General features: G+C 35.4%; 1 protein-coding gene across 1 annotated transcript in view; it reads left to right on the top strand.

Annotated features, from left to right (window-relative positions):
- The window catches only part of LOC150098332 (ras-specific guanine nucleotide-releasing factor RalGPS1-like), a 321,760-nt gene that overhangs the window by 178,648 nt on the left and 129,298 nt on the right, over positions 1-13,814 (top strand). The window contains exons 9-11 of the mRNA XM_090405650.1: positions 1,720-1,813; positions 9,210-9,413; positions 12,355-12,387. Of these exons, the coding sequence (XP_090261776.1) occupies positions 1,720-1,813; positions 9,210-9,413; positions 12,355-12,387 (331 nt within the window). The remainder of the gene's footprint in view (positions 1-1,719; positions 1,814-9,209; positions 9,414-12,354; positions 12,388-13,814) is intronic.

Below are 13,814 nucleotides of genomic sequence, written 5' to 3' on the forward strand. Positions count from 1 at the left end.
GTTTATAATAATCATTTTGCATGTATCTGTCAGATCAGCTGCGAGCTCTGCATGATTAAAGACGTGTTAATCAAAACTCTTGCCACGGCTAATTTCGCCGCGTTAAGCAAGGAATACCTGTGTGTGTGTGTGTGTGTGTGTGTGTGTAAACAGCTGAATTCAGAAATCATGAACATGTTGTGCACCAAAAAGAAAAAAAAAGTGAAACTGTTTTCATATAAAATTCAAATACAGTAGTTTCTGTGGTTTTATTATTTACAGTTTTATCAAATATGCTTGTTAATTACTATCAAATATGTAATTAGCAAGTAGTAATGTTATGTAGCCACAAGTCTGCATGAAATAATGGAAATGTCATTACTTTCTCCACAAAAAAAAAAAATGCACCATAATGCTAAACTCCTTCAGTATTTGTTATTGAATAACAAATTTTTCTCAGATCTGACCATCTTTGTATCCTTAATAAATAGTTTCTTGTGTTTGTTTAATCTGAAATGTTGATTTTGACAAGACATTTTTCAGCTGAATAGGAATCTACTGCATATAGCAAATGAAATAAGATGTTCTCAGAAGCATTTTTCTGACTGATAAATCAATTTCCTGCATTGTTGTTTGTGACTTGACCTATTCATTTCCAGATCCTAACTTTTAATATATATATATTTTTTTATGGGACTTTCTGAATACAGTTGTTGAAGCACTTAGTCATTATGAAGATATCAGTATCAACAATAGTGTAATAAATAAGATAACTTGAAATAAGACCTATTCTTATTGTGTTCTTTCAATGAATTTATGCATGTGCTGAAACATGATGTTAATGACCTGTGTATATTCAGAGTAAGAATCAAAGAATTATTAAATAACTTTCATTCACATTCGCATAACTTATCCAAATATTCTCCAAACATATCCATCTGAGTTCATAGAAACTCTGCTGTTTAACTTTCAATAATATCAAGTTTAATGCCATTTCCCTTATTATCGTCTAGTGTGATTGTAAATAATAGTGAAGATAAATAGTATATTACTATATTGTACCCTGCATCTTCACAGACACACACACACATGCTACATCCTTCTTAATTTGACATTCACCAACATTGGCTTCTATGTAAACTGAAGTTTTCTGGATTTACTCAATAAACAGTTTTCTTTTGCAAGAGTTAGTGAAAAGCATTTTTGCCTCTGATGAAAACCCACTCAATGGTTAAAAAAATTTAACTAACTTTAAAAAATGTTCTAGAACTTATATTAATTACATGTAAGGGCTTTTGAAAATGCCCTTACATGTAATTAATAGTTGATTTTTTTTTAAAATTTTTGCACCTTGTATTATTGTGTAATATAATATTTTTATATCTTGCCTGGGAAAATTTAAACTCTAATACATATATTTAAACATTATTGAACATGATTTAACCATCATTATCTTTCAAGTATGAATTTATTTTTATTTTGTAATCTCTTATATTATAGACTGAATTTACATTAAGAGAGTTGGAAATTTCATTTTTAACATTAAAAAATCAAACTGGGTCTCACTCTTGAACAATTAACAAAGGGTTGCTAATATTAAGCATCCCCCCCCCTCTCCTTTTGATAACTTTAAATTGTTAGCAGCTGAAATTATTTTGAAATTTTATGGACAGGATCTTGTTTATATATATATATATATATATATATATTGCTTTTTTAATTTTAATATTTCATTTTAAGATCATCTTCCTGTATCACCTAATATACAAAACTATCTCAGATCTGTGCGATACATAGAAGAACTTCAAAAGTTTGTTGAAGAAGAAAATTATAAGTAAGTTTTATGCATTTCTTTAAATTAAAATCACTTAATATTAGGTGTGCTCAAGAGGTGTAGAGAATGGTATGAAAGGACTACATGATTAGTTTACATTATTTTGTCAACTTTTCACATTTTCCCATGATGTTTGACAGTACCACTTTAGATTAACTCTACTCACATGCATGAACAGCAAGTTCCTTCTATCTGATTCTATCATTCATGCTATTCACTGTCTCCTAATTTATTTTAATAATTTCTTTCTTACTCCATATGAATTTATTCACTTGACTCCCTACAATACCAACTTTGTTTATTTTGCTGTATATTTCTATATTTATCATGCCATCTTCACTAAACATGGTACCTAGATTGCTGAAATATTTTATTCTTTGGTTTCCATTGAAAAAGCAGTTTGTCATTCATTCATCTGCTTGTTTTCATAGTATGTCTTTTTATTGCTATTTTTCATATTAAATTTGTTATAGCAGTTATTTAATTTAGTTAAGAAATCCTGAAAACTTATACTGGATTTATTTCAGAGTATAAAATCTGCATAAATTATATAGCTGAAAATAAACATCTCCAATTTTAATATCAGTTTCCCTACTTTTCCTCATAATGTGATCCATACATCTTATGTATCACATAATGAGAGAAAGTGGAGGTAGTGTGAACCCTTTTCGTACATCTGATTTTGCATTAACCATATTCCTATACCTTGTTCAATTATACCTGCTGAGTAAGAAGTTACATACAGACTCTGTATTGCTCTGTATAGCATCTGTATATATCAATTTAAATACAGATCATTATTTTACTCATTTCCCTTAAAGTGTGGTGTAAACCAAGATCTTTAATTATACTAAATTTAACCAAACTTAAATATAGTATAATTTAATTATACTAAATTTAAATATAATTTTGTTGAGATTAAAAGTAATGTGTTCAGATGTATATGTATGGCTTGTATGCTTATATATGATGTGATAGTGAATGAAATCAGTAAAGATTATCCTCAGTCACGAAGTTTCTCTTCAACAGTTTTTCTTATCCTTTTTCCAAGTATGCTTGCATAAACTTAGCTGAAACACTCAGTAAAGAAATTTCTCTGTTATTCTCATATTCCTAATATGTACCCTCTACAGATATTCAGGATATGATAGTACTACATGAAAAACTTATATCATTACTCTACTTTCCTCCAAATCAATCTGTTACCTGTCAAGACTCCAACATTATCAGATCTTATATTTCTGCCTTTTAAGACACTTTTTACTCTATCAATTCACCTATACCTTGGTCTTCCTCTAGGTCTTTTTCCTGCCAACCTGCAGAGAACACTTGTTTTGCTAATCTTTCTTCTCCCATTCTGTTTAAGTGACCATACCACCTGAGATTAGCTCTGCTAACACATTCCTGCATGCTAATAATGTCAAGTTCTTTTTCTAATATTCTCGTTTCTAATATGATATTGCCATTGATGCCATCTTCCTCAGGACTCTTAGATCCATAAGTTAAAATTGGTTTGAACACCGTCTTGTATACAGCTAATTCAGTGTTTTGACTAATTTCTCTCTTATTCCATATAAATTTATTCAGTTGACTTCCTACCATACCACCTTTGTTGATTCTGTTGTTTATTTCCATAATTAATTTACCATTTTCACTAAAAATCATGCCTAAGTAGCTGAAATTTTTACTTGTTCTATAGGTTCTCCATTCATAATGCAGTTGATATTTTCAATGTTTCTGCCTATTTTCATTGTCTTTGTCTTTTTAAGGCTGACTTTCATACCATCTATTACAACAGTTATTCAATTTAGTCAGGGAATCTTGCAGACTTCTAGCGGATTTATTTAGAAGTAGAACATCATCCACATAAAGAAAAGAGCTGTCATTAACAATTCCAATTTTCACATCAGGTTTAATACCACTTTCCTTCATAATATGATCCATTATAGATAACGAATAACAGAGAGGATAATGTACTTCCTTCAATTCTAACTGCTGACTTACAACTCAAATAAAGAATAAATATTGCTTGATATAATGCCACATTTACACCATGCAAGTGTAGCATTTTGAATAGCTTTTCTCTTGGCACCTTGTCATCAAGAAACCACTCCTGACCCTCTTGCTCACAGCTTCCTTTCGTAAATTCCAGGGATAGCCCCTTGTCATCACTCCTTCCCGCTGTTCCACCAAGCGAAAGATCTCCCCAGTGTCAACCCTGTAACAACCTCTCAACAGTTTAAAAGTCTATCATATCACCTCTCCTTCTGTCTACCAATCTCTGCAGTCCACATTCCCTCAGCTGATCCTCATAACTAACATTGTACTGTCCTGAAACCATCTTTATTATCCACTGCTGTACCCTTTCCACAGTTAATTTATCCCCTTTAAATCATGGGGACCAAATTTGAGAGAACAATAGTCTAAGTGTGATCTGATCAGGATCTTATACAACGGAATGATAACCATTTTATCTCTGCGGGTCAGTGTCCTTCTCATTATTGCAGCAATCCTCTGCATTACCTTCACTACCTTTGCAATATGTCCCCTAAATTTCAGGTTTCTATCAATCATCAACCCCAGATCTCTTGTCTCCCCTACTTCCTCCAGTATAACTCTTCCCATAGAGTATGCAGCTCCCATTGATGTTTCCCAAACCTCAAGAACTTATATTTTGCTGCATTAAACCGACGACCCCCATTCATTTGCCCATCTATCTAGCTTATTCAAATCCTCTTGCAGGGCTACCATATCTGCACTATTACTAATAACCTTTCCCAGCTTCACATCATCTGCAAACAACTGAATCTCCCCCCCCCCTCCTGCAATTGACAATGTCATTGATATAAAGGTTAAACAATATAGGTCCCAGTACTGGTCCCTGTGGGACCCCACTTGTAACCTTCTTCCTTCTTATACTGCCCCACCATACACAACTATCTAATACTTATTGGACAACCAATCCTGAATTCAATTGACCAACCTGACATCCAAACCCATGTTCTGCAACTTAAATATCAGCTTATCATGTGGCACCTTGTCAAATGCCTTCAGTAAATCCTAGAAAATGTTAGTATATGCCTTTCCCTCATCAGCTGCTCTTGTAACTTTATTATAAAAGGCTAGCATATTATTAAAACAAGAGCACCCCTTAAATCCATGTTGACTCTCACAGATAACATTACCTTCATCTGCCCAATGCTGGATACGGTCCCTCACTAATTTCTTAACAACTACTGATGAAACACAAACTGGCCTATAATTAGACACTTCCAATCTGCTACCACCCTTATGCAATGGCACTATCTTACCTTCGTTCCATTCCCTGGGCACCTTTCCCGTAGCCACACTTTCAATGAAAATCCAGGTCAAAAAGAGCTGTCACTTCTTTAGCACATTCTCTCAAAACTCTTGGTGAAATACCATCCATTCCCACAGCTTTACTGACATTCAGAGTACTCCGTATTTGGAACACACTCTCCTCCTGCACCTCTAAACCTCAAACCTGCCCTATCTCTCTAGTATTAAAATTTACTCCTCTAGGATGAAATACTCCAATATAGTGTTCATTGAACATTTCCACTATGTCCTCTGCATTAGTCACTCTATTCCCATTTTTCTCCCACAATGTCATTCTTCCACAATCATTTCTTCTCCTACTGGCTGCATAGCTAAAAAATTCCGTATGATTTTCTTTGCATCTTAGGGCCAGTCTCTTCTCATATTCCAATTTCGCCTTCCTTACCATACTAGTCACTCTCCTGGCCTGTGTCTTATATTCTTCATGCATCTTCTCTTCACCTGTCTGCTTATATCTCTTCCATAGCCTCTTTTTCACATGTAGTTCTTGTTTAATATTGTTTGTCATCCACTTTACACCGAATTGTGTCCTCTTCTTCACTTGTGGAATACAGCTTACTATTGCTGCCAACAAATATTCCTTCACAATTTCCCAAGCACTAATGATATCCCAGCCTTCCAATTTCTTCTTCCATGAAACTTCCCCAAGTTGATATCTAAGACTATTATAATCATCTACCTTATAATTCCACATACGTTCCCTTCTCTTTGATACTCCTGCATGTCTATTCATTTTCCGAGTCAAAACCATATGGTCACTCTTTCCAACTGGTGGGAGAGATGTCATCTCAGTTATTATCAACTCTTCTGATGCTATGACCAAATTCAAAATTCTCGAACCTCTTGTTCTCTCTATTACTTGTTGCCTAAGACATTTAATACAGTATTTCTATTGCCACATGCATTTTTCTCTCCCCATTTTATACTGCTGTATTTAAAATTTCTGTCTAAACATCTCCTGGTCCCCACCCTCTGTGTTCCTTGGTTTGTAGCAACAACCCACTAAATATCCTGTCTTGCCCACTTCTACCTCACACCATATGCTTTCAAAATCATTAGTGTCACTGCCTTCCAAAGCCTCCACTCTTAGAGGACATAATTCGTCACTTATCATAAGCAGTACTTCACCACCATGCTGCTTTCCCTTCCTATCCTGCTGAAAAATGCTGTAACCTGCTTCTTCTATTCCTGTTATTATATCCTCTTCTGTCAACCATATCTCAGTGATCCCAATAATCTTTGGCCAGGCTGATGCTATCAGCGCCACCAATTCCTCTCCTTTATTCCGGATACTTCTGGCATTAGTATAAACATAAAAATGCCACTGTTTCTATACCTAGCATTATCCCCCCCCCCCTAGACTCCACTGGGCTCAGCATTACCACCTGATGTTGTCCCCCTTCTTCCAAGCACCCATTCTCTCAAGAGTCCACCTGCTACCATCCACCCTGGGCATTCTAGTTTCCTCTGCATTGACACACAGACTTGTTCAGAAAACAGCAATCTCTCCAGATGCTTATGTCCTTCCTCATTCAAATGCAAGTGGTCTCTCGCATACAATTCCTTTCTGTCCTCAAACACTCTCCAGGCATCCACATATTCCAATCCTCTCTTCTGACACATTCTAGCTATTATGCTATTCAATATTGCTGCTCTTCTGCTCAGCTTGTCACTGTCATACCTAGGCAACACGCACACAATCTTTCCTCTTTGCATTTTCTTTTGTACAACCTCAACAAGAATTTCATATCTCTCGCCGCTCATTTTACATTGCCTCTCAAGTCATTCGTTCTTACCATCATAATCATCTCATCAACCTTTTCACCCCTCTTAATTGCCATAGCTATTCTTTCTATCGTTCCTCCGGGCAAAGTTCCCATACATCACACCTCTTACCACCCTGTTCCTCAATTACTCACTTGCATTCCTCACTCTCTCTCTCCTCTAACACTTTCTCTGTGTTCCCCTACTTACCTGCCTTCCTGATATCGCTCTTCCTGGTTCCAACACTCCCTCGCATTCTTCTCATTCCCTCTCTTCTACTGAACCTATTCTCTCCTCTTCTATCATTCCCATAACTCTCTCACTTCTACTTTGCATTCATCTCTTCCATTTGCCTAATCTCATTTTTCCCACCTCATCTCATTCCCGAGACATTCCACCTGCTCTTTCAGCTCATCTATCTCTCTCTCTCTGCAGGTCAGTCACACTTGTTTGCCATTCATCCTCCCAATTAAGACCATCTCCGACTTCACAATCATTCAACCTTTCCACATTCCCCACTCTCATTTTTTCATTCATATTTTTCTCGTTATTCTCGCCCTCTATCATACCACTCGTCTCTCCATGTGGAGAATCTCCTGCCTCTGACTCATCGAGGTCGGTTATAGTCATCTCTAACTCACCAAGTTCCTCCCGTTGCCTGCATGATACTCATATACGTATTTCCCCTTCTCTCGCCTACCACATATACAACCGCTGGGATGCATACATTCCTGCATGCCATAAAATTCCTTATTATGGAGTCCTTAAATGGGGGAGGACTTGGTGATATGCCATTTGCAATTGTATCTACCGCTGACCCCATTATTCAAAATAGTGTCGAGGAACTGCTACAACTAAACGTTAAATAATTATAGGTATAACTATATAAGTATAAAACATATTTAAGGATACTAAATATTTAAATAATGAAAACTTATGTTATCTTCTCTTCCACCACTATGCGTCTGATTCCAACCCCACCTTCTCGGTAACCAAAACTACACAATATAGAGACAACAACTAACTAACATCCTGACAGCCTCTTACTTGGCATGAATCTTGTTCTTCACCAAGTTTCACTTCCACAGTCCTCAACTGTTTCTGAAGTATGCTTGCATAAATCTTACCAGGAACACTCAGTAAGGAAATGCCTCTGTAATTCTCACATTTAGTTTTATTTCCCCTTTTATATATGGGTACTGTGAGAGCTCTACTCCAATCATCTGGAATTTGTCTCTGTCCATACCGTCTGAACTATACAGTGCAGCCACTGTAAGAATTTTATACCTACATACTTGAGCATTTGATTCCTTTTACATTACTCTTTCCTTCATTTCTAAGCTTTTCAATAGCTGGCAGAACATTTTGCCACCTTTTTCTTTATTTGTTTTCTCTATTCTTAGCAAAGTCATCTTATAACTTTTATTTAGCTACTTTTACATATTGCTTCACTTTCTTACATTTAATCTCTCATAGCACATGCTGACTTACCTGTAAAGAAGAACTTTTGATAGAAGAAAGATGCTTTCTTTTTTTACAGGCCTTCCTGAGTCCATATAGTTTATTTTTCTATCCTTGTAATCTGCTCCATCACATGCCTCCCTGACAACATCATATGAATGATTTTTTTCAGATTCTTTCACTGAGTCTGAAGTTTGGTTCTTGCTTTCAGTTACTTTCATTTCTTTGTAAGTAAAATTTGATTCTATAGTTTATCTCTGTTCACCTGTGTGGGATTAATACATTTTATTTAAAAAAATAAAAAATAAAATCCCCACTGAATGAAATATTGTGCGGAATCAATATTGAAAAGTTATGCTAATCACATGGCAATCACCCTGAATTCTGTTAATCATCTTTGGAATGAGTTGAATGATACTGTTATTATTCACACTTCATAAAGCTGTATTTTAGTGACCAGTTATTATGCTTATATGTGATGTAACAATTGACAATTAAATGAAATCAATAAAGATTATCCTCAGTTACCAAAAGTAAATTTAGTATAATTTAATTATACTAAATTTAGTATAATTTTGTTGAGATTAGAAGTAACATGTTGAGATGTATAGGTATGGCTTGGTAACATAACATTATTAAATTATGGTGTCATAATGTTACTGAGGATGCGATGACATGTATGATTTAATTGTGTATAATTTACCAAGTTATTTATTTATAACAAAATTATAAGTTTAAGATAACAGATTATTATAAATATATAAAAACTTCATATAATTAGTTCATCAAGAACAGATTTCTACTTTCCTAGGATATCATTGAGGCTAGAGCCTCAAACACCAAATCTTAGTAGGTCAAGAGATGATTTAACATCCATTAAGCTATATGAATCTCATTATGGAAACACGCTTCATGTTCCTGGTCAATTTAGCTCTTCAGATTGGAGCTCAGGATCTGGGTATAGTGGACAGAAGTTTGTGCCTTGCCATCGTAAAGCGCGAAGTTTGGGAACCAAGTAAGAACTTTTTTTCTTTTTTTTCTTTTTTTTTTAACTAATTACAAATTTTTGGACTTTCCTTGAAATTTTGCAATTGCTTTATATGGATATTGTGAAAATAGTTAATAGCTAGAAAAAAAAAAAATTTCTGCTTAAAATTCCCATTTTTTCTTGCATGTTAGGCTGTGGCCTGTCATAGCCAAGTAACTTGGCTTCTTTGAAATTTAATTAATGCTCTGATAGTGTAGTTAATCCTGTCTACATAGTGGATTATGGCTATCAGTTGCATATGCTCTTTTGGCTGTTTACCTGTTTTGCAGAATGATACCCTCAAGTTTCCAGGAGGAATGATCCTACCACTTGCATATGAGACCAGCTAACTCACCTTTAATTAAAATCAAGGTTCTTTGCATCTTAGATGAGATTCAAATCCAGTATGAGACTGAGCAGAAGTAAGACAGAATATATGTGTTGCAAAGTGGATGGCAGCCAGGAGACAGATCTGGAAGGAAATGTCATCAGGAAGGTCAGTGACTTGAGATACTTAGGTTCAACAATGAAAGAGGATGGAGGAACTGGAGAGAGATGGCTGGAGTGCCATGCAATAAGAGGGTGCCGATCAATCTAAAAGGCAAAATCTACAGGGCAGTAGTGAGACCAGCTATGGCGTATGCTATGGAAACTGTGGTCCTGAGGAAAAATAACATCAGCAGGATGGAGGTAGCAGAGATGAGAATGCTTAGGTGGATGTGCAGTGTGACCAGAAAGGATCGTCTGAGAAATGACTATGTAAGGGGAATGGTGAAAGTTACGAACTTAGGAGCAAAAATACAGGAAATAAGGTTGAGATGGTTTGGTCATGATGAGGAGGGAGGAAGAGCATGTGGGAAGAAAGGTCGTTGGATGTGGCTACAGCCCAAGACAGAAGGTTGTGGAGGAGACTCACCACAAACAGTGACCCTACTTAAGTGGGAAAAGCTGCAGAAGAAGAAGAAGAAGATCATTGAAATTGAGCAAGGTACAGAGGCTCTTATACTGAAAAATTCTTCTTCTTTGGCACTACAGCTCCATGTAGGGCCTTGGCCTCCCATTTCTGGGTTTTCATAACTCACTACGAGGTGGGGGTTGTTACCCCCCACACTCAACAATGTGTAATTGTCTGTGAAGCATTGTGTTCTTAAGACCGGTTTGCATGCTTTGTGGGAGAAAAACCACAGATAATCTGGGGAAAAAACCCTGCAATCCATGCCCGAGACCGGCTTACTTGGCTATGTCTGAGAAAGATCCTTAGCTCCTCACGTCAGCGACGAGAATCGAACGCAGGACACTCCTTTCCTAGGCATATGGTTACGTAGCACGTAACCACTTAGCTAACCGCATGTCATACTGAAAAATTAATGTTGTATAATCTAACAAACTATTCATCAAAATTGCACACTCAGCTTATGAACACTTCACTTTCCTTTTTCCAGTTGCTTCTAATACACTCTTTAATGAAATCAGAACAATTAATGATTTTTATGGCAGTTTTTTCAATAAATGTAAATATAAAGCTTTTTTTTTTTTTTTTAATCTTAAAAATTCACAGGTACCTGAAATTGTGTTGTGTGTTCAGACATTTGCAGTAACTAGCACCTTTCTGTTTTTTGTGATAATACAATATTGGAATAGTAGAATAAATGTTTGAAATTCAAATTCATCATATCATATCATATGTTCACTGGACATCCACAGATGCCGCATGATCACTCTGATGCATGGTGGTGTGCCACACCAGGCCTTGCCATGTAGTTCTGCTGTATGCTTTTCTAGAGGCTTCAACTCTCTGAAGATCAGTTTGTCCACAAATCAAAATTCACCTTTTTAGTCGAATTTGCTACTTGCATATACAGGTATACATTAAATCTCAAACTAAACCTTTGAATTAGAAACATTACCTTACTTTATTGTGTGCAACTATTATTGTGTTTTAATTGTTTTGTACCTTTCCTTTATAATAGTATACTTTCTACAAACTAAAAATGGCTGTATTGAAACAAGGTTTAAAGTAAAATTATATCACTCAGCCAAAAAATTTATTGAAATGAAATTATATTGTCATATTCTCTGAAATTTTTAGACTGCACAACACAAAAGGTAGCATGTGTAGTCACATTTTGAAAAGATGTAATGGCAACACAAATCAGAAACATCACAATAGTGTGTGTTTCATTAAGTCTGTAAGCTATGAAAATTTTATATGTTATTATTCATGGGGCATTTATCGATTACTTCACTCACTAAAACTAAAGTACAGGCCAATTAACCAAAGAACATACAAAATTTCCAGACAAAAACTACATTACAACTAATATATTGCTTTTATATTGGTTCCATATGATGATACCATATGTATCCATATGGGTCTCACAGTCGTTATACCATTATATGCTAAATAAATAAATGTTAAAAATAAAGGAAATTTATGTTATAATTTTTAACAGTTCAGCTTTTATCAGAACTCGCTGTGAACTCAATTAGCCGAAAGCTACATGTAATAGAATGAGTGGCATTCCCTTCCAAAAATAACCCACCCATTTTCAGTGTCTTTATATCATATTAGGGTCATGCTAGTTACAAAATAACATGCAAAAATTAAATGTGAAGAATATTTCAATAAATTTTTTATTGCTTTTTCTCTTTTGGCCTTTGCGTTATAGCTCTTGCTATAGTGAAAATCAACTGCACTAATATAGAACAGTTGACTTTCACAATAGTAACTTCAAATCTCTTGCTAAAACAAACTATAAATGTCACAGTGTAAGTGCCATAAGTACAATTCTGTTTTAAAGGAAATTCATTATAGCAAACTGTTCAAGATAATAAACCATTCTGCTAGTCTCTACATGTTTGCTATAGTGAGAACCAATTGTAGTAGAATTGATATAATGCTAATTACTTGTTTGTTTTATTTTTGTAGTATTTTTACTTCATGGGCACCAGATATACCTAGGTAAGTAATTATGACAATATATTTTAGATAAGTACTATGCATTTGAATCAGATTTTTCAGTGGAATTTATTTTCTTTATTTTAAGTGTTGCAAGAATACATACACTATTTTTCGCTCTCTATTTCTCAATGTGTTTTTATTAATAAGATTTAATGGATAAAAACACATTGATAGGGGGGGGTGGAATAGATTTTATTACAAAATTTTACACATTAGACATTATAGTGCTGCTTTTCCCAAACTTACAGTATCTGCATACCCCTTTTAAATTTTAGTAACCCTGGTATGCTCCTTCTTGGGCAAAGGTAATTTATATATATATATAAGGGAACCCATCCACGAGAGATTGGTCAGTCTATAGTATGCTAGTACCATGGATTGGCAACAGTGGAGAAATTTGTTTTGTGAGTTTGGAGATGCACTATGAGGGAGAGTTGGTTAGTTACTGCATGCATTTGAACTGATTTGACAGAGTGGGAGTATTATTCATAATTCTGATCTCTTTAGGAAGCTCTTGGAAGCAGCACTCCAGATATTGGGAGCAATATTCAATGGTTGAACTGATTTGTAATTTGTATAAAGTTAGGAGTTGTTTGGAGTTAACATAGCTGTTCAAGCAAAAAAGATAAACCTCATCATTTTTTTTTCAAAACAGAAGAGGCAATATTTGTAATATCTTTGTGCCAAGAGAGATGTGAGGTTAGTGTTATCCCAAGATGATAAATCTCATCCTGCATGGGGATTTGGGTGTTGTCAAAAGTAAGGCTGGAAGAGAAGGGTTCTTTTTTGTGTGATATAAGACATTCTTTTGCTTGCATTGAAATTGACCAGATTATCCAAACCTCACTGATAAATATTTTGGAGATCTGTATTTAAGGCGACAGTGGTTAGGGCTCTGGAGGTTGTAGTGAAATTTGGGAGAAGTTATAATAATATTTGATTCAAACATGAATAATTATAAAGGGGGGGATAATATTTGTGATATAATAAATTATATCACAAATGGGGTGCTTAAGGGTCAAAGCTGTATAACTGAGAGGAGACCTCCACATAGCCTTTAAAGGAATGCGGAGAACCGACCAGGGCTTCTGACCTAATGTCCAATCCTCACCTTCTCGTGGTGCACCCTGTTGGGTATCTACTTTGATACTGAACGAACGAGGATGGGCTGGCAATTTGGGATTTAGCCGACCAAATTGTATTCTTATTGGTTAAACCAAAATAAAAAATGATGGTACAACATGACGAAATTTCATGCCGGCTGGGGCGTCGCCCGGTTAAACAAGGCCCCCGTTGTTTTCGCCAGGGAACCAGGGTGAACAGCGAAAAGTAAGCTACTGGAACAAATCTGAAAACAAACCCCAACTCAACATCACCAGAGTTAAAGATCGGTACTATCAACGTAAGAAGCCTGAATGGCAAAGAAA

The sequence above is a fragment of the Typopeltis vanoorti genome, chromosome 15 (assembly GCF_054136105.1).
Source record: "Typopeltis vanoorti isolate ZY-2024b chromosome 15, IOZ_Tvanoo_1.0, whole genome shotgun sequence".
NCBI lineage: Eukaryota > Metazoa > Arthropoda > Arachnida > Uropygi > Thelyphonidae > Typopeltis > Typopeltis vanoorti.